This window comes from Dufourea novaeangliae, unplaced genomic scaffold, assembly GCF_001272555.1.
Source record: "Dufourea novaeangliae isolate 0120121106 unplaced genomic scaffold, ASM127255v1 scaffold120, whole genome shotgun sequence".
In the NCBI taxonomy this organism is placed as follows: Eukaryota; Metazoa; Arthropoda; class Insecta; order Hymenoptera; family Halictidae; genus Dufourea; species Dufourea novaeangliae.
In genome coordinates, this window is record NW_015373994.1 from 474,669 (window position 1) to 496,230 (window position 21,562).

Here is a 21,562-nt window from a genome sequence, read left to right on the forward strand (position 1 = left end):
TGTACCAGCGTGTGCTTTCTCGATGATAAATCGTCCCGTTGGCTGCCATGTATCCTCGTGTCATCGCCGTCGTAGCGGTCCTCTCTGGCTACCGTACTCCCGCGGACTCTTCTTTTCCTGCGCACCGCTCAGTCTTTCTTTCCTTTTGCTTTCCCCGGTCGGCCGGGTTACTCGATCACCCTCCCCGCGAACAGATTTACGAGCCAGAGTGGCGTAGTAACTGCATTAAAAATTCAGCCACGGGGTTAGAAGCTCGGTTTCTCGACGTGGCCGACGTTCACGGAAAAGGGACTTAGGTTAATGCGTCGCCGTTAGTTCGCCTCGTACGACGGCGAGAGGCCTTATACAGGGTGGTAAAAGAATGTTCGATATTTATGTTAGGAACTGTTTGGGGCTGTTGAGTTGCCCAGCTCCTACAAACCGAACGGCACAGTGGCTAACATACAAAAATATTTATATCTCAGAAACGATTGACCTTTCTACCCACATTTACCAAGGCTTTTTACTCAGTACAGAGTATTCTGTGTACCATATAAATATTTATCGCTTTTTTAAACACCCTATATATACTTGAAGCAGAGTTTGCTCGACGCGCGCCTCGTCTTATCGGAAGATTCATTGCCGCGATACTGCACCGTGGAAAACTACGGGGACAAGTTTCCATCCGCCCCTTCCCCATGGTTTGATCGTCCGCTGTTTGGTTAACGGCATTAAACTTTCGCAGCGTTGATTACTCGTCGGCTATGCGTGTATGCAGTAGGTACGGAGTTCATGACCGTGGCGCCGCGTTGCACGTGAATTAAATCCGATTTCCTGTTTATACGGGAAGTAAGCGTTTCGGAACATCGTGTTTACCACGCGGCGGTGGTCTCGTATTGTTCGCGAACTCGTTATTCTGACCGGTATCGAGCGCCATTCACCACCCTGGAGGTCCGAGAGAATGTACAATTTTAGGCAGGTTTCGGGACCGCAAATAGCTAAGAGTCCCGCCATTTAAACGATGAACTCCCAACAGGAGGTGGCCATAATACGAACTTGGACGATCGAGGCAGGGTTGTTTCGGAACTTATTCAATAAAATATACGGTAAACGGTTGATTATCGATTAAAACGAACGGATACACGTCGCGGTTGACCATCGTTCTCTGTTCCATTGTGGGTTTAACGGATAAACGGGACAGCCCGCAATCACCTTTTTCGGCCACCCAATGGCCAACAACCCCCGTAGCTCGTTATCCGTAAAATTAAACCGCATCAATCTCGCGCGTTGACGCGCGCGCACTCGTTAATAGGCATTCACGTACGATTACCTGTGTGTGCAGTTTCCGTGTGTATAATAATCATCGAGGCTGAGGGATGCCCTCTTCCCCCCTCCATTTATAATAACTCGAACCAATTCGATCGATACCCACGTTCGGGTTCGAACGCCCACGCGTCGAAGTGTCCTCCGCCACCCTATACGTGGAAACGGTACTGCGACTTTTCCCGTGGGCCGAATTCTCCTCCCACAGTTCTCCACCCTCTGGAAGGGAAATACGCAAATTGGTTACGCTCGTAAATATATCCCTCGGCGTGTGCATTCCGTCGTGTCCCCGTCAAAACAGCGATATACCGAGTGGAGGTCCCTAGGTTGGGTCACGTTCAACCACTCTCCAGAAGGAGAGGAAAAAAAAAAGAAAGAACTCTGCGGGTAGAGACGAAAGGGGAGACAGTTCGTGGCGGACTCGGCGAAGGCTCGTGAGGCAACGGCCACGTAGGCACGCAGCTACGTGAATACGCAACGGCTCGTTGTATAGCGTACGTACGCTGGTGAGTAGGTGCGTTGTTCTCGGCGGTGCGTTGTATTGAAACACCACCGTGGGGGACACGTGATACGCACGGCTCCTACGTTATCCCACGCTCCTTGCACGTCCCAGAGAGGTGGTGTACGTATGTACATTGTTTCACGCGAGGACGAGTCCTCTCCTCGCTCTGCTGGCTTGGCTGCGGGCCCCTCGAGAGACCGTGTCGTCTTCTCGAACACTGACGGAGGAACCGATCAGCGGGACAGGGGCGTTTAGGAAAAAAGCAATCGAGGAAAGATAAACGACCCGGGGAGAACTAGAGGACCCCGATACCAAGACCACACACCCGTTTCGAAGCCCCTTATCACGACTGGAGTCGGACAGAAGACAGTTATCTCTGAGCTGTGACTCTTGACGCTCCGCCTGGGTGTTAGAGATTTTTCGGAGCTCAACACGTCTATTTAATTGCTTCGACTGCGACCGTGATCTCCTTTGACGTCGAGGCGTTCGCCCAGGATCTTCGAGGGGAATCCTTGTCTATTCTAGGGATTGTCGATTCCGATTCGATTCTTCGGAAGATCGATTGGGTGACACGTCACTGGCGTGTACAACGAATACGCTAACGGCGAAACGTATGGGACCAGGACTGATAATTAAAAAAAGGGGAAGAAAATATAATCATCGAGGCTGAAGGTGAGGGGGAACCCAATTACTCTGTGTATTTTCTTACCAAAGGGTGTGGACTTGCGAATAAATTATTATCGTTAAAAAGAAAAAAGAATTTCTTTCCCCGCGTATATATCTTGTTGAAAATTTTGCCTTGTATTGTATTTCACAGAAAACTAGAGGCTATAAATACATAAAATCCATCAATTACGAGCTCTGGTTCCATACGTCAGGCTGTTAGTGTATCAATGAAGGGAACCGATCGTCCAAAGCATCGAATCGGAATCGAGCATCCCTAGTCTCTCCTCGAGGCAGACGTATCTGCCAGATCGTAGGTCGTGTCGCGTCGTTTCGCGAACACGCAACCTTCCTCCACTCCCGTGTGTCTAGAGAGGCAAGAAGAAACCAGCCAGTTTTCCACGGTTATCAGTTTTCTCGGTGCAACGATCGATCGATCGAAAGAGAGAGATAGAGGAAACGCCGCCAATCGAAGGGAATTTCGAGGATGCCTCCTCGGTTTCTGCGAAGCTGTTCTCGTATCTCCCGGGTGCCGTGACGCGAACAGGGTTAAATTTAGCCTCACCGATCGTCTCTTAGGAAGCGTTGAACCCAAGACCTTTCCAGCCACTCTTCTCCTCTCTTCTCCTCTGCCTTCCTTCCGTCCGTTCTCTGCTCTCCCTGGTCGACCGGCCGGTCGCTTTGCACACCGCGTTGCGGCCCTCCAGGCCTTCCCCTTGGTACTCGCTCGCCTACAAATATAGGCGCGCTGGGTCGTCGCGATTCGCGCCATTTTCGCGCCGAGACCAGCCAGCCAGCCAGCCAACCTCTGTGTTATTTCATCGAATAACAGAGAGCTTACCACGCACACTGGGTGTATCCGGCTCCTGTTTTAACGAGACGGCACGTGTTCGCCGTTCTTATCGGGCAACTTTGGGCCGTTCGTTTACATTTCTTTTCCTCGTTTCGTAAACGATAGCCAAGGCGTCGTATATGTATACGTATACGCCCGTGGCCCTGCACCTTGCCACGTCGCCACACGCTATTAGAACGCACAGGGATCGCGGGGAGGACGGTGTGATGGTAAATATTGGACGTGCTTTGTGGAGCAGTTCGATATATGTATGTATACGTATATACCGGGGCTTGATGTTTTCATCTCATTTACTTCCGCGGCGTCTAAACACAATCTGGGAACTACGTTTAACTCACGGACCGGATGATGTATATACCGCAGGGAGCTTATTGTTTCATACGGGTAGCCCCATGGCTAAACGATGACCGATCAAAACGATCCGACGTTCTTGCGACCGATGGTTATGACTTCAACGTTCTGCTTTAAGACTTGAAAATCTGTTCGATATACTGTGAACAATGGTTGAAACTCGGAACATTCTGCGTTAACAGTTCGAAAACTATTCAACGCACTTACGATCAATGGTTAAGCTTCAAAGAACTTGTATTAAGACTTCACAACGATTAACGTATCGTAATCAATGGTTAACCCTTTGGGTACCGATTTATTTGAAAACAATTTTTCATACATGAAACGAATAGAATTTTTTGGTGCTTGGAATAGTATGTCAAAGCAGTAACGATACATTAATTTCTAAAACAAATGCATGCCAAGTCTTAGTCGTCAAATCTCCCCAAGGAGGGTTAAGACTTCAGCGATCTGCGTTAAGACTCCGTAACCATTCAGCATTCCGTGATCGATGGTTAAGACTTTCAAACGGTTGGACCATCTGGTAGCAACGCTCAAGACCGTCAGAACGTTCGAAAATAAGACGAAATCTGGAGCCACCGGGACCCGGCTCCAATTCTCGCGCAGGCCCGACATTCCATAACGCCAAGTCGGGCTCGTTCGCGACGACAAACTTCGGGAATGCTGTTCGATAAGCGTCTCCGGGGGCCTGCTTCCTCTCCTCGTCAAGAGTTTTTTCTCGCCGTTCGCCCTCGGCCCGAAACGAAATGAAAGAGCCTCTTGTCTCAGTAGGTATGTGTCCCGAACAGGGCCATACGGTTTCACTCAAGCTCCGCACTCCCGATGACCTATCCGGTCAGCTTTTTCCGCGTCGTCGTCGTCATACTTAAGCCAGTAGACAGTAAGCCTTGCGAAACCAGACCGACGACGTTCACGCACCGTGAACAGTCACGTGCGCGTGTATATACTCCGCCCAATATCGGTATCGACGTAGCGGTATTATAATGTCCCATCACGACGTTCTTAGGTGCGACCTAGCGTGCACGCGAAGCATTGTGTCCTGGAGGCGGAATCCCGGCGCCGCGGACCGTGTATTTGTTCGAGCATACGACGACGTACGGCGACACACCAAGAATCGCAGCCGCGCATCGGTGGACGACGCGCGACGCCTGAGAATCAGGAATTCCAAGGTCGACGAAAGAGTTGAACGGAGGGGAAGGGATGAAGGGAAGGTACGACCGGTAGCACAGCCACTGCCGAGTCGTCCAGGGAAAGCTGGCGAGACGAATGGGTATGCGGAGGTCCGCGTGGGCGGTGGACACGTTTTTTAACGGACGTCGTCGACTCAAGACTAGCCCTATCCTAACGATATTCCTTCCTCGGTATTCTTCCTTGGGCTCCTGGAACCTCACGATGCAATGGTCGAGAGGAAACGCTGGTTTGCTGCACAATCTCGGGTCAGACCGGTTCAGCCGAGCACATTCTCTATTGTAGAAGAAACAAAGAGGAGGGTACAGACTAAGTGGGGGTAGCTTGGGGTTCTCTTCGTGGCCGGCTGTTTGTCCTGGTAACAGGGCTTAGCCTTCTGGATACTTGAAGGATTACCATCCTCCGAGTCTATTACATCGAACGCCTCGCGGCGTTAATATCAAATACCAATGCATATCGATTCGGACGGGTCAATACATTTCGAACGCTGGCCATTGAGCGCTGAACCAGCGTTCGGGATGTAATGACGAGGTTTAGTGAGGGGAGAGGGTTTGGACCAGGCTGAGTACGATCTGTTGTCTTTGAGATATTGTGGGTATTGCTCTCCGGTTAAACCGTTTCCTTACACGGGTCCTAATTGGCTATATCGTCCACCTTGTGTCGCGGTGTAATACCCAACGTTCACGCTTTTTTATGCTAGATCGTGTGTACTGTATTAACCCCTCAAACGGGTTCGATGTACACGCGTACATGTCAGTGTAAAGTCATTGCTTGTGGCAGTTCATAAATTGTGTTATTCGTTATTTCGTAAATTGTACGACCACGCCACAGAGACATAGCAACTGTCTTTCAATCGGTCAAAGGCAACTTACGTTCTATGTACAATTAGTTACCACGATAAATCGTATTATCGTCTGTTGGGCCGTTTTACACCGCGTATCACCGGCAGCTGAAAAAGCCCCAGTCGACGAACAAATAAACAACACTCGATTCGAGCGGTTCGGCATCTTTATACTCGGTCTCGAGGATTCCACGAACGGGGTGAGGGTGGGAGTGCGGCGGCTTGCATCTCGAGAGCCTCTTGAAACATCCCGACCAGCAAGTACCCCGGTTGCAGCACGCTGTGGAACCAACAGAATAACGCTGCGTGTCGACGATTAAACTTCCTTGGCATATACATATTATATACATATACACGCAATCATCCGATATATCAATATATACATTCCTTATCCGTGCCCCGTCAAACCACCGTGGGGAGTCACGAACTAATCACGAGGCTCGCGCGAACGACTCAATATTTGCTCGTCTACCATGGGCCACTGCTGGTCACCCCGCGGGCTTATATCGTAGATAGGTAGAGGGGAGGTGACAAGAGAGTAGTTGGCAGACGGGACAAAGGCCTGGCGCCGATAACGCACGTGCTGCCTAGACGGGCCAGACCAGTAACGGTAAGAAAGTCGAACCAGCGAAGGGGCCATTCGCTGGGTCTTGAGGTGGCGGCGGTATGCTATCGCGGCCCCGGGGACTCTATCCGGGGCCTGATCCGAGCGACGTTGCCAGGTATTTCCCAGGTGGCCTGACGGCGTTGCTCGTGAGGCAACGTTGTCGGATGTTTAGAAGGTTCCAAGGCAGGAAAACAGGCAGGCAAACGGGCAAGCAGGCCAGGTAGGAAGGAGAGAAGGCAGGTAAAGCGCGGGCGAACGGGAGAGAAGGTGTGCAGTCGTGGAGAGGGGGGCACAGGTGAGGGGTCGCTGGAAGGAGGGGTGGGGGGTGAAGGATCGGAGAGTGTGTAGTCCGTATTCGAGCGTAGAAAAGAACCTGGCGGAGATTCGAGAGAGGAGAGAGAGAGAGAAGGGGCACCTCTCGGTCACCGGTACGACCATAGGAGAGAGACGTAACCGCGGCGGTTACGGCGGTGTTGCCGGTTCCCTATATATATATAGATATATATATATAAGGTATACCTATCTATGTAATTCCCTGGCAGGCCGTCGTGTTCTGGGTCCGAGCACGGCCTGTTCCATACGTATATACACCTCTCTCCGAATCACCCTCGATCCTCCTCCTCCTCATCCTCCTGGCGTTTCTCTCCGTTCGGGGACCATCTGCTCGCCCTCCGGGCCTTTGAATCTTTAATGGCTCGCGTGACTGGCGGTCTACGGGATGCTGCCCTGTACGCGGATCAGGCTTTTTTCTTCCCAGGTTTTAACCTTGTCCCTCGCGTGGCGTCCAGGGGTATGTTGTACCCGATCCCGTCCAAAGATCTGCTCCGAAGAGTGTATATACGTATGTACGTACCTACTCGAACGCGTACCGTACCAGATTGTACACCATCGTCGTTCGTTTTACGATCACGACGATAGAAACGAATGTCGAGTGGTAACGATGATCGAAATCATTCGAAGACGTTTACAGCGGGACGTTCAATCGACGATCTTTTTAATCGACGGGCCGGAAGTTATAAGGGGTCCAGGTTGCTCGAGCCAGAAGGGGTTAGTAGCAGTTTCCAAATCGAGGCGCAATTATCGTGACCGCAATTATTTCGACGATTTTATCCGGGCTTATCCAGCTGACCGTTTTCCACGGAGACCAAGCGTGCGGGATGGAAGGTTCGTTAACGGGGCCACGAGAACGGGGGAGAAAGGGGGATGAGGAATCGTTACCGTTTAATTAAGCGCATTTTCGACGCGTTCCACGGCGGACCTCCTGGCCACCGGCTGCCCAATCGCCTGGCCGGTTCGATTTTTAAAATACCCGATCGGGAGAACCGTTTCCTCTTGGCTGCGTTCGTTCGCCTTCCAACGACGGGGTCTTCTCTTGTCCTCGAGAACCCGGCTTCGATTTCATTTCGTGTACACACTCCTTCCTCTCTCTTCTCTCTCTCCCTTTCTAGTGTCTCCTTCTATCTTGCAGAGTTTGTTCATAAGACGTATATATATATATTTATTCCTAGGAAAATAGAGAATTCTCCCGGTGGTGAAGAGCAGATGGTCGAATCCTTCGAAGCAGGTAGAAAAACAGCGGATGGGGGCGAACGGAAAGGCGCGATCCTCGAGGAATGGACACCTGCTGCACGCCTAGGTGTCCTTCGACCGTCGAACCACCGGTCGTGTCTTCGAATCTACCCCTTTGTTTCTATTACATTTCCAGGCCCGTATATTGATCGAGATCGTTGCACGCCGAACTCTCGAACCCTCGTGCAACAGATAGTTCGATGCTTTCTCTCGAGGGTTGATCGGAAAAATTTCACTATAGGGGCGGGGGTAGGTTCGACGATGTAAAAAAAAAAAAGAGCCTCGACAGAACAACGCGACAGACGGTTGCACGAAGGTTTCGACAGTCCCATGGGCCTAGCCCGGGGCGGCAAGAACCACCTGCCGCAGAGGAGAGGTCGGTGGGGGCAAGCTGTTCTCTCGCGTTCCGTCCTACCTCTCTTCCAACCACCGTCCCTTCCCCTTCGACCGCTTTTACCCTCTTCCACCGGGTCCCATCTTCATCATATCCTACCGTTTCCCCCGATCTTCATCTCTCTCGCTGTCTCTTTCTCTCGTCCGAGGAACGTGTTTTACGCTCGTCTTCCGTTCAGGCTCTCCGCCACCTTCGCTACCATCACCGCCATCGCACCGTCTCGTATACCTCACGGCTCCGGTCCGACGACCGTGCATCACGACGACCGTGCATATACAGGGTGTCGTGAAAAAGAAACAGAGGCTCGAGATCCACGAATGCTAACGAAACACTCGGTGTATTCTGACTGCAAACATGTTTTGACCGCGAACGTTTCGTCCGAAAGATATAAAAAGTAAGCACATAATTCTTTAACATTAAACCTACCGGTCGAACGACCGGTTTTCCTGTTGTAATTCTGGCCTTTGAGTTTCAATTTTCTAATTCCTGCCTTTTCGAAGGATCCAGTAGGTTTAGTGTATAAAGTATTCGAGCAACCATCGAGTGAACAATCCGATATTCAGGGCCACTTACTTTCGGATTTTCGACAGGATAAAAAACGCTGTTGAATCAGAGACAGAGACGTCGATTCCTCAATTAGGCGGAACATATCACCTGGACAGATGCGTGGTTTCTCCATTCGGTAATATGTACCATCGCATATATGCATCTGCTCCTCGTGTACACGGTGCAACTTATCTTATCGGAATTCTTCCCGGCGACCCGTGCAGGAAATGTGTACATACACTTACTAATCCACCTCAGTCGATCCGAGTCGTTATTAAATACCCTCACCATACGATTTTCAACACCCTGTATAAAGCTATACGCTGCGCTACAACGCTCGAGGAGCGGAGTGGGAAACCATCAGGGAACCAAGGGGGGAAAGCCGACCGGTGGGGGGTAGGAACGATGCTACGCGACCCCAAGCTCAGTCGTCGCGCGACCCTCGTGGAGTGCATTTCTGTTGGCGTATGGAACATTTGAAATCGCTTTTTTTTTCCCTCTCTTACTACTCGATCCGCGTTACATCCTTCGAAGTGTTTCTACGAGCCGAAATACAACCGAACTCCATTTACATAACACAAGAAAAACAATTTCTTCGATATTACATTCTCTTCAAAGTGGTTTGTGTATATCTTGTATGGTTCACGACGATAAATAGTTTTCGTGGTATTCAGGATCGAACACCGTGTCCGTGTCTGTGCATTTAAAGGACAGCGTGGGCGGTTCTCGAGCGTGTCCACGGGGACCGTATTACCGTGCCTGGAAAGGTGTGCTGCGGAACAGAGGCGCGTGTTACGCGCGCAACAACTGCCACACCGGCGGAACAAAGGAGTGCCCCAGCTGTGTGTTTGTTGTGTCTCTCAGTCTGTATGTGTGTGGACGGTTGCAACGTGGCGTTTCGAAATCGCGCGCAAACGTTGTTCCTTTTCCAATTCCACCGTCTGGTATCTCAGGTGCTTTTTCCCCGCCCCCCGCGCGCACGTAAACGGATGCGCTCACGGCGGCCGATGGGAATCAGCGTGCGAGCGACACGGTGCTCTGGGAGCCCCTGGTAAGCCGTTGAGAAACACCGTATCACCGTCTTGGGACCGTGAGATATGGGATACAGTCCGTTCCATCGAGAGGATCGCGAAGCGACTGGCGTCGCCTGTCGTGGTACCAGGAAATCGCGGTGATCTTAGAGCCCGTCGTCTAGAAAATCTAAATAAACCCATGAAGGTTATTTCGACTGCTGTTCGCAAGTTCGACGACGGTCGAGGGAAAGAATCATCTGGTGACAGTGTGTTTTTGGAGCGATCGAACATCGAAAGATGGGCACAGTGGTAGCTACGGAAATAATAGTAGCGAGTACGCAGGAATCGTGATCTCGACGTGTAGGATCGACGATCGATTTCGCCTGGCGAACAACCGCGCGCACTCGGTGAAAGTCACGGAAATAACACTGTGTGTGTGTGTGTCCCAACGCGCTTGAACGGAGCGTGTGTTCACACGCGCGCGACTCTTCTGTCCCGTTCCGCTTCGGGGGGCCACTCGTGGAAAAATCGTTTCGCCGATAAAATGGATAGGATCCGGCTAACAGGCCCGGCGAGGATGCCCATTATCGCAGTTTTGTTCCTGATCCTGCGTTCCGGTGAGTATCCTGCCCCCCTCCCCTGGAGGATCGTTTCGTACTTGGGATTCAAGAGATATATTCGAGTTACTTCTCAGAGTCACACACGGATCGCTCCCGATGCTTTCGTGTTTAGCGAAATACGTTTCTCGTGATTTGAACAACTTGTCAGTAGGGTGTCCGCAGAGTTAAGAGGTAACTCGAGCGCTACTTCGTTCTTTTGAACGAACTTGTCTTCTGGCAGTGATTGCGTTAGATTTGAATTGTATCGATACGTGCAATCAAATTAGGAGTAATGAAATCCACAAACGAAGATAATTAATTTATTTAAGTAGATATTTACTGAAGTGTATTTACTCAGGTGACAGTGTGGAAAAGAAATCGACCGACCGCAAAACTTTATGGGAATGTTGCGATTGATTCATTTTTCTTACGAATTTTTACGGCAAAAGCAGCGATTGTATCGATAAAAATAAGTGTCGATATTTATGGGTTAAGTATCGATACTGGAATATCTCGTCACATTAAATATCGATGCATACAAAATATCATTACATTTAATATCGATGCATACAATATATCGAAATTTGAATTCACAAATACCGATATTTAGAATATCGATACTATGTCCTCCATCGCTATCTTCTGAGCCGTCGCGAGGCCATAGAAGGCCTCCTTTCTCTCGGCCAATGGTAACCTCGCTCGCGATTTCATCCTCGTAAATCCGATCTAGGGTAACCTAGCCCTCTGCGGTGTACATGTTGCCGTTTTAGGATCTAAGCGTAGAGTAACAGCTGTATCGCGTAAACGGGGGACCGGTTCTCCCCTACGATCGTGTCTCGAAGTTGGCGCGGTGAGTTCGGTGGGTGATGCCAAGATGGATGACCGTTCGGGAGGGTAAAACCGGAGAAACAGGACAGGGAACTTCCTTAAAGATCTTCTTTTACCTGTTATATCCCTGGAGGGATGTTCTATGCTGTCCGATATTTCGACAGAGTCAAGCTGCTGCGAAATTTACCAGCAGTGTCCGTTCAGTTAATAAACGAAACGGAAACTTTTATTCGTTCCCGGTTTCATCGCGACAATAACATCCGCGATTTATGTCCCCCGTACCCTATTAACCAGTTTATTAGAACCCCCGACGCTCGATTTTTCCAATTTCTACTATACGTATCGCTCGATCCCGGAATTGAACTATCGGAGCGCCGTGTATAAAAAAAAAAAAAAAACTTGTCACGGTACATTAGGCGCGAAGTTAACAGTTATCGAGATACGTATTCGAAAAATAATGCGACACGTTCACTCTCTCTGCCCCTCCACGCGTCGACCCCGCTCCAATCGCGCGTCACAACTCGGAGACCATCCAATCACGAGGCGCGCGACGATCGCATTATTTTACGACCCTGCCGGATCGGTAACTGTTAACTTCACTGGATCGCTGGATCCACACATGCATCCGGATGAATCATTCTACAGTATGTACCTATATGCATTTTCACGAAATACATACCCAGTGGAGGGAGATCGTGGACGTGTCGAGGGAGATTTCATCCTAGAATACGACGGTCCAAGGGATCTATCTCTCGTGGGACTCTCTGACATCCATTGGTGTTTCGGAATTCGGACGAAAACCGTAGCTCTCGTGTTCGTGTAATGGCCGCGTGCCACACAGGGGTTGTCTGTTAACGCGAACCGTGGACAAACAGGATCGTTGTCGTAAATTCCTAGGGAACGGAGGGAATTCTGGGTCGCTACAAACAGCAGCTTCTCCATTCGAGGGAATATCGAACGAGACACACCGGTTGACGGCCGTTAGGTCTCGTCGTGTCGTGACGTAGCCCCCTGTGCTGCCACAGGTGTCTCCTCGCGAAACGAGACGCGTTAAACGCTCTCTCTCTCTCTCTCTCTCTCTCACTCAGCCGGACGACGTGTCAGTCGCTTGTGCGTGCCGTGTTCTTCAATAGCTGTTGCACGTAGAAGTATGGCAAAGACTGGTTTCGAAGTACAGACTCCTCCTGATTATTGTCCCGAACTTTGGTCCGTGCGGGGACAATAATCATAGAGGGAGAAAGGTTTCAGACCCTCGTAAACTCGTTTTTTTGCCCGAAGCCCGAGGCTGGGCAACAAAGTATGCGCTTGACAGGTTCCACGACTTACCCCCCAGTGGTGGGGACAATGCCTGGACAATAATCGTGTAGAACAAGCCAGACGATAATCGAGCGGAGTCTGTATGTATGTACTTAAAACGTTTCGGCGACGGTTCATGGCCGTTTACGGGTGACGTCGGTAACAGTAGATAGATTTCTGTTTGGGTACTGTTCACGACCGATTTCTCTTTAAATCGCGCCATGATTCCGCCTCGTACATATTAGCAAAACATCCTGCAGGCTCTGGGGGACAGAAGAAATCGAGTGAAGGCCTTTCGTTTGCTCTGGCCCCCATCGATGGCACGCGAGCAAGAAAGGCAGTATCGCAAAAGTAAACACACAGGGGGCGCCGGGGGAGGGGGGGTCGAGATAGGTGAGACGTTGGTAAAGGTAAAGGGGGGAGAAGACGGGAAAACGTAAACTACGATGGGTCGATGGATGGGGTTAAGAAGGGAAGAGGCAAAGAAAGAGGGATATAGAGGAGCCGCTCGCGCGGATGGATTTATAGAGAGACAAGCAGACGTAAATATAGACCCCGTGCATAGGTATGGTGGAGAGAGATGGGGGGGGAGGGGGGAACGGGCACGTAAGGTGAGATACGAAGGTTGAAAAGAGAAGGACGAAGAAAGGAGAGAAGACGGTTGAAAGGAAGGGGATACAACGATCCCCTTGGAGCGATGGTAAATGGTGAGTGGGGCCGGATAGAGCGGGGCCAATGGGGAAGGGAGAAGCAAAGGAGAAAGAGAGTTCTCTCGCGATATCGGCGAAGAAGTCAAACCGGTGGCTTTACCGTTATGCGACCCAATGACGTGAAGAGACACCGTCGGGATCCGTCGTCTGGTCGTCGTCGATCGTTTCGAACACTCGAATAATATGAGAATTACTGGAGAGTGCCATACTGCTCCTAGAAACGATCGCAAGAACCCGTGTCCACTCACGCGTAGATCCCACCTGGTCATACAACGATGACATCGAAACACGAGCACATACACAAATCCTCCCCAGCCGTCTAAATAGTGTATACACATTCCCCTGAAAAAAACGCCCCTCGATTTGAAATGTTTAACAATCGGTCACGTTATACCGTTGACCCGAATGCATTACTCCGAGCCTGTTATCTCGCGTCCACTTCATCGGCAGCTCGTACAGGTCGTCCCGAGATAACGGCAATTGGAGCGCAAACGGAATATAACGTAAACGTCGATAATCGATTTTACAATTTCCTATCTTTTCGGGAGATGAAGGGGCAGGGGGGGGGGAGAGATTACCCGAGTTAAGCCACGTTTACACACGAAATGTAGAGACCACGGAGCTCCGTATAAGCGTCTGGGGAGAGCAGGAGGCAGGGAGAACGCAGCCTTACCCGTGGAGTTATTACACGGGTGAACGGGTTGCAGGAGATAGGAATCGAGTCTGGGCGAGAAAACCCGTCTAAAAGAAAAGAGAAATGAGAATTGTGGGTGGTGAAGGTGGATTTTTTTCTAACGAGCACCATCGTTTCGGTGTGTTTCAGCGTCGGCGCAGGGTCGTGTCGAGGAAACGCAGATGGACACGCACGAGGGGTCCACGGTGCAGCTGCAGTGCCGATTCACCCCGCCCCGGGAGAACGTGACGTGTTTCTGGCTGACGCACACGAACGACAATCACGACAACGCGGCGGTCGACAATCGCGAGCTGTCGCCCCAATACAAAGTGTTCATGAACCTCGAGGAGGGTCGTTACGATCTTCAAATTCGTAACGTCTCGTACGAGCGTGACAACGGCAAGTACGAGTGCCGTGTGAAGGCGAACGGAGCTGGGATCGATCTCCACCGGAAGTTCATCACGTTGACGGTGCTCAGAGCGCCTGGACCTCCGTCGATCTCGCCGACTTCTGCGTCCGCGACCGAAGGCCAAAAGCTCGAGCTCCAGTGCAATACAAACGGCGGTAGCCCCGAGCCAGAGGTGAGATGGTACCGTGGCAACGAGACCATGATTCTTCACTCCGGAAGGACGTTGTCGGTCGAGCCGAAGAAAGAGGACGACCGGGCGACGTTTCGTTGCGTGGTTAGGAATCGCGCGATGCGTGACGGTGACACGTTGAACGCCACGGTGACCCTGGACGTGAATTACTTCCCACGGGTCACCGTCGGCCCGGAGAACCCGTTGAAGGTGGAGGTAAAGGGAACAGCGAAGCTCGATTGTCGAGTGGACTCTAAACCTGTGGTCGAAATGGTACGATGGTGGCGGGACGGTAGCTTCGTGGCGACCACTTTCCAGCACACTATCAGACGGGTCACCGTACAGGACTCCGGCAAGTACACCTGCCAGGCGGACAACGGGCTCGGTAAAAGGGGCGAAAGTTCCCTGATACTCGACGTGCTTTATCCGCCTACTGTCTCGATCGAGGGCGATCCTTTGAGGATAGCGGAAGTCGAGGACACGGTCACTGTGCATTGTAATGCCACGGCGAATCCACCGCCGTCGGTGATCGAATGGCTGAGGGACGGTAGACCGGATTTTCGGCAGCTTGGATCGATTCTACGGTTGAGTCGCGTCACGGCTGACCATGCTGGGAATTATACCTGCCGCGCGGTTAACACGATACATCCGTCTGGCGGCGAACGAAAAAACTACTCTGCCACCGCGAAACTTACCGTACGGGTTAGGCATAAACCTGGCCCCGCGAGGGTCACGCCTGACTCGCCCGTCGCGGTCGAGGGATCCAGGGTGATTCTTACCTGCATGGCCAGTCCGGCCGGTTATCCCGAACCGCGGTACAAGTGGTGGAAGGAGGGCGAATCAGGGACGATATCGTTACCCTCGGAGAACACTGGACCGAGATACGAGATCGACTCTGTTCATCTGGGTAGCGAGGGTACCTACAAATGCCACGCCACCAATGAGATCGGGAACGGCGAAGCTGCGTCCGTTAACCTGACCGTTCACCAGCCACCGAAAATTCTCACCAAACTGCAACCACATGTTACCAGAAAGTGAGTACATATTCTTCTGTTTTCCTCTACACTATTTTGCATATACAGTAATATTCCAAGGCGTAGAAACTTCCCCACAAACATGTTAAGTCTGTTAGCTCAGACCGCGTGCCCTATTTCCAAGCAGGTAATTCCTAAACAGAAAGCCCTGTATACCAAACACGAGAATATTCGTTTCACAGAGTCGGCGAGTCTTCGTTCCAAGTCTCCTGCGTGGCGCAGGGCAAGCCACGGCCTAGCGTGCGTTGGTTGAAAGACGATCAAGAGTTAACCGCCGACGAGAGACTGTACAAGGTGACGACCACCGCATCGGAGGGTCACGGGAACGTGATCACCGTGAATTCGACGTTGAGCTTCCTCGGGCATGCCAGGCCCCAGACCGACGAGATCGTGGCCAGCGATCGCGGCAAGTACACGTGCGTGTTCGTGAACGAGGTGAAGAAGGTCGAGTCGACGATGATGCTGAAGGTGGAACACGAGCCGATCGCGCTCCACCAGCACGGCAAGGTGGCGTACAATCTGCGAGAGACAGCGGAGGTCGCCTGCAAGGTCCAAGCATGGCCCAAGCCCGAGTTCCAATGGAGTTTCGGTTCGAACGCGGCCAGTCTTCAAGGATCGTCCAGCGACGGCCATTACGAGATCTCGACGAGCAGCGACAACTACGACGTGTACACCTCGGTACTGAGGATAACGAACATAGGGGAGCTAGATTACGGGGATTACAGTTGTCGAGCTGCGAACGCTCAAGGTAGCATCACCTCGACGATCCAGTTGCAACCGAAAGGCGCTCCAGAACGGCCAATCAACATCACCGCGATGGACGTAGGACCTACACACGTGGCATTGCTCTGGGAGCTCGGTTTCGACGGTGGTTTACCGATCACCAAGTACTACGTGTCCTACAGACGCGTGCCAGACGGCGATGAGATCGTCGCCCCGGATTGCGCTGTCCCGAGACCGCCCGCCGGCGAATGGCTCGAGCACGAATGCCGTCATTCCAACCCCTGCAACGTGACCAACCTCGAGCAACATCAGACTTACACGTTCAAGGTGAAGGTGTACAACACGAAGAATCAGTCGGACTATTCCGACGAGTTCACAGCGACCACCGTTGTCGCGAAGATCCCGTCGCCGCTTCGAGTCAGCTACGATCCTGAAAGTGGAATGCTGGCGATCAGTGTTGGAGCCACGTGTTTGTCGCTGGTCGCTTCGATCGAGAAGCTGGACACATCGACGGCTGTGACGGCGGAGCCTCAATGGAGGATCTTGAACGAATGGCCGCTCGAGGTTCTTGGTAGCGCTTCGACACAGAAGGAGGATGTCCTGGACGATCCTGAGGCGTTGGAGGATGAACCGAGACTTAGGATCAGATTGTGCTTGAAGGCTGACCGGCAGAAGTGCGGCGAGTACGCCGAAGCTGAGAGTGAGTATTGAATTAATTGTAATGTATTAAATGGTACCTTTCTTCGTGGTGCCTGGATCAGGAGAAGAAGCTCTATCAAGACAAACTGTGCAGGTGATTATGAAAGTGGCCCAAGTAGTCGATTATATATACTGCAAGAATGCTTTCGTATTATTGAATGATCGTGTTAATTGTTTTATAGATTTTTCACTTGCAAGGAAAGGCACGGAAGTGTCCCCTCCGATTTTGGTGGTTTCACCCCTTAAAGTCGCGTCTCAACCGATAAAAAAAAATACGTATCCCTTATTTTTGACTGTTTAACAGACGTACGAAGTTTCATCAAAATCGGAGGGGAACTCTTCCGTTCCTTCCCTTGTTAGACTGCTCTCGTAATCACCGGCACAACTTAATTTCGCTTCTACGATAACGATGCCAAGAGTTGTTCGATGTTAAACAATCTTCTGCTTGTTGCACCCAGTTGGTCCCTCGTACATCGCGCAAGCAGGTGCTCTGGCGACGCCCACGTTGATCGCCCTGGTCGTCAGCGGGGCCGTTTTCCTACTGTTCGCCGCGCTTCTCTTGCTCTTTTGTCGATGTCGCCGAAAGCACGCCACCAAGGCCAAGGATTACGAGATGGACTCGAACGCGTAAGTCTCTACACTGGTCGGATCAATGCACCCTAGGGCCCTTAAAGAATGGAAAATTTTGACGGTTTTTCTCTCTTTGGTCAGGGTACGACCGAGCTTGGTCGCGGGAAACGGCCAGCAGAGCCAAGCACCGCCGCCTTACTACGCGGAGAACAAAGCCCTGGAGCACAGCTTGGACCACGCGTTGGCCATGGAGGACTCGAAGACCCCTGCGTACTCGCAACCTGGATACGGTTATCACCAGCCGAATCACAATATCAATGGTACGATCATCCGTGTACGTTAGAGCCGTCGAAAGACATATTTACGCCGGTTAGAGAAACACGACAGGACGTTATCCCCCTAGTTTCCGACCGAAGGATGGAAACGCGCGCACAATGGCCCGAGTGAAAAAAGTTGCCTTAACGAGCTCTAACTTCCTACGATTATATACGTTTTCCCGGAGTGCAACCGGCAAAGTGCAACGGCAATTTGCCGTTTTCTTTTCCATCTTCGGCCGGATAAAAGGGATGCGGTCACGTCCCAGTTGCGTGACTCGTCGTCCCCGCGGTTATACCGCCTGGATAATTCATATGGCAATTACCCGGAGGGGGGAGGCGAACCGAAGGATTCTCCCAACTATCTCCGTAGCCGCGAAACAATTTCACGCTATCAGTTAATAACCGATCGACGGAATATTCATAACGTATTTCTTCGTCTCTGTGTTGGTCCCTACTACGTACGTGGAGTAAAAGTAAAAGAGCGTGGACTCTAGAGATGACGTAAATTGCTACTTGTGAATCACGAGTGTATCGACCACGTTCGTTCCCCATCACGGTGATTTTTTACAGTTATTCGTGGTTTTGTCGTGATCGTTTCTGATTGGTGGAGAAGATAACAGTTCTTTGCACGCGTCGCACATAACCTGTATACAGTAAAGACTTCACGAGAGTTTGAAACTCGGATACGTTTCAAAACTTTCACAGTGCACGGCGAATCGTCTCGACACTTCACAAAGCTATTATTTTCCTGAAGCCTGATTCTCGACAACAAAAGCGCTCTCCTCCCCAGTGATGGGGATGAAGTAGAAACTCTCGCGAGAAACGTCTTATGCAACTCTCATCGAATCTTTACTGTATTTTAAACAACATCGAAACCAAAATAATTAATAATATAAATAATACAGAAATCAATGATTATAAATTGTAATCGATATGTTGCAGAACATATGTATGTTGTATAACTATAACAAATCATTCTTTTATAATTTCTTTTTCTACTTATTTAGAAAAATGTAAATAGTAATCTATAGAATTCATTTTCAATTGATATTGAATGTTTTTTTTTTTTAAGGATTAAGTGATTCTGCGATCCCTGTTTGATTTTGCACGCCATCTCTGAGTAAGATCGTGTGTTTTCTGATGTAATGATAATCGATGAATTGATTTCTGTCGAACAGGCGTGAACATGGGTTACATGGACAACAGTTATTCGAACTCGAATAACGGCGGTTCCGTGAACTCGCAAGACTCCATCTGGCAGATGAAGTCCGCGGCCGCGAACGGAGTCGGCCAGCCGTACGACCTGGCCGCTTACGCGACCACCGAGTCGGATTACCCGACCCATCCTCATTACCTCCCACAGAGGGAGGATTACCGGGAGAGCCATAATCTAAGTCGACAGCAGTTTTGCTCGGAACCATTCGCCACCGTCGTAAAGTCTCAAAAACACGTCGGTGAGTAGCATTCTTTAGCCGTGTCCTCCCTGCTCCCCCCTTTTTCTTTCTCGTTTCCGCGATCGTTTCCCAACCCCTCTAACCCCCAACCCATCCCACGAAGCCGTTCCGCCGTTGCACTACGATCGACCCAACGATGGACATTCAATTCTATGTGTCGGGAGTTCTCCCGACGACAATTCAGTCATACGAAAGTTGGAATCGTCCCCCTCTGAATCGAAGGATAATTCAAGGCGAATGCATCTTTGTACAGGTCGTTAATTAATAAATTTTGGATGACATACGAAAGTTACAGATACGCGCGAATTTATCGGAAACCAATTAATGGACGGTATTTAAAGGTTCACGGATGCAATGAAACGTTCCTCGTGAAATGAATTATGTATAATGGGATTTTAGGTTGGATGAATTACGACTACAAACCGGTTTCATTCGTTTCATTTTAGTTCATTCTATTTCGTTATATTTAATTCATTAGATCATTGATCGAGCCCGTGTATAACCCATCGTATTTTTTCACGTATTTTGTTCGTATTTTCAGCAATTATCCCTAGAACGCATACAGGGGTAATTGAATGCCCCAGTGAACTCTAAAAGTTTTAATTATTCTAATGTCTTTAGGTTGGTAAATATATAAGTAACACTATTTAAGCATAAGTAGCATTATCTAAGGGTGTCACTCTGAGCTTTAAACAGTTAATTGTATTAAATAATTGTTGGCCAAATGTCGAGAAATTCAAGAAGAAGTATTATTTTATTACAAGTATTGAAATTTCCACGTTTAAACATTCACGTTTTTCATTCCTTATTCAAAACCCTTTACCTACATAATGCATTTTCCCATTCCTGGCCAGTAGAATCAATACCGTTCACGATGTTTCCATTATTGACCGAGCAGCAGGACAATTTTTATATTTCCAAAATTACGTCTTGATTTTCCATCCTGCGGGCCAATCTTGAAGCTCGAATGCGACAGTAAATAATGAAAATGTCCACGTGATTTCTCTTCGTCCGATTGAAAGAATAGCATTTCACGCTCACGAGGCCAGCGAGGTTTCACCGATCGTTCGAAGGTACCCACCACCACGATCCAATCTCTATCCGCACCCTGTGTCCATCCTGCTCAGCCACCCCGTGCACGTACACCGCCCGCTTCGTTCTTTTGTTTTCCCCGAATGCAACCCACTCTACACAAGCCCCTGTTTGCCCGACAGATTCGCCGTACGACGTGTCCGGTCTACCGTATCAGGAGACCTACGACGAGGACGCGAAGCCACCTCAGCAGGTTAGCCTGTCGTACGACGAGAGCCTGGAATCCGGTTACTCGACCCCGAACAGCCGTGGACGTCGTATCATACGCGAGATAATCGTTTGAGATCTGCCCACCGGCTCGCGAGCCGGGACCACGCGCACCACTTGGCTATAGCAGGAGGCTCCACCCACCGGTTATCATCATCATCATCATCATCCGGTGGACCACGCTTCTCACGATCCCCTCCGTCATCGTATGGAGATTGTGATCGAGAATCCCGTGGAATCACCGCCCCCGCCACCCCCGCCACCGCCGCCACCCCCTCAACAACCAATTGCTACCTGGAACACGTCGTTGCTCCCTCAAACGTCAACGATGGGGTCCAGTGTGACCACCACGATGCCAGCAGCTACCACCGTGATGACGATCACGATCGCCGAAAGTCCGACCGTCGTCCCCGCTTACCCACCGGTCAGATTCTCTTATCGGGAATCATACGGGAACTCGTTACCGTACGCGAATCCGTTGCCCGGTGACACGTACGCTCGACGGAATCAACCTCGAACCAGAGGAGCCGCCTACGACGATTCGGAGGAGGCGTTGTCCGTTCGACGGATCGACAAGTCCGGCTTACTGGGCATCACCGAGCCAGAAGCAAACGGTAGAGCTGGCTTACGCTCCCCACGATTCCTTCCCAGTGTGAGCTCCTCGGGGATAGTCTCACCCCGTAGATTCGAGTGCATTGGACAGCTGGACCCAGTGCCCGAGGTACCTGGACAACCGACACGGACGAACGTGGCACCTGGAGCCGCGAGCGTTTTCTCTGAAGCGTCCTCTGTTAATGTCACACCCAACTCCTCGGAGAGAGGTAGACTGGACCCTACTTGCGAGTCGTTCACCGTGGCTACCTTGGGCAGACCGGCTAAGTCCTGTTCGTACGACTCGCTCGAGTCCCGAAGAAAAGATCTCGAGGTCGAAACGTTGCAGACGTACGAGCGTA

The 21,562-nt window shown here is 50.6% G+C and overlaps 1 protein-coding gene across 2 annotated transcripts in view; it reads left to right on the top strand.

Moving 5' to 3' along the window:
* Window positions 1–20,878, top strand: part of LOC107187918 (hemicentin-2) — a 51,133-nt gene extending 30,255 nt beyond the window's left edge. The window contains exons 1-7 of one of the 2 annotated variants that reach the window (XM_015576121.1): window positions 10,208–10,446; window positions 14,086–15,547; window positions 15,730–16,970; window positions 17,428–17,596; window positions 17,681–17,859; window positions 19,035–19,310; window positions 20,525–20,878. In XM_015576121.1, the coding sequence (XP_015431607.1) occupies window positions 10,374–10,446; window positions 14,086–15,547; window positions 15,730–16,970; window positions 17,428–17,596; window positions 17,681–17,859; window positions 19,035–19,310; window positions 20,525–20,685 (3,561 nt within the window). In that variant the 5' untranslated portion in view covers window positions 10,208–10,373 and the 3' untranslated portion in view covers window positions 20,686–20,878. Of the gene's footprint in view, window positions 1–10,207; window positions 10,447–14,085; window positions 15,548–15,729; window positions 16,971–17,427; window positions 17,597–17,680; window positions 17,860–19,034; window positions 19,311–20,524 lie in introns of those variants that run through there. The other variant, XM_015576120.1, reaches the window with a different exon arrangement.
* Window positions 20,879–21,562: the final 684 nt, after the last annotated feature.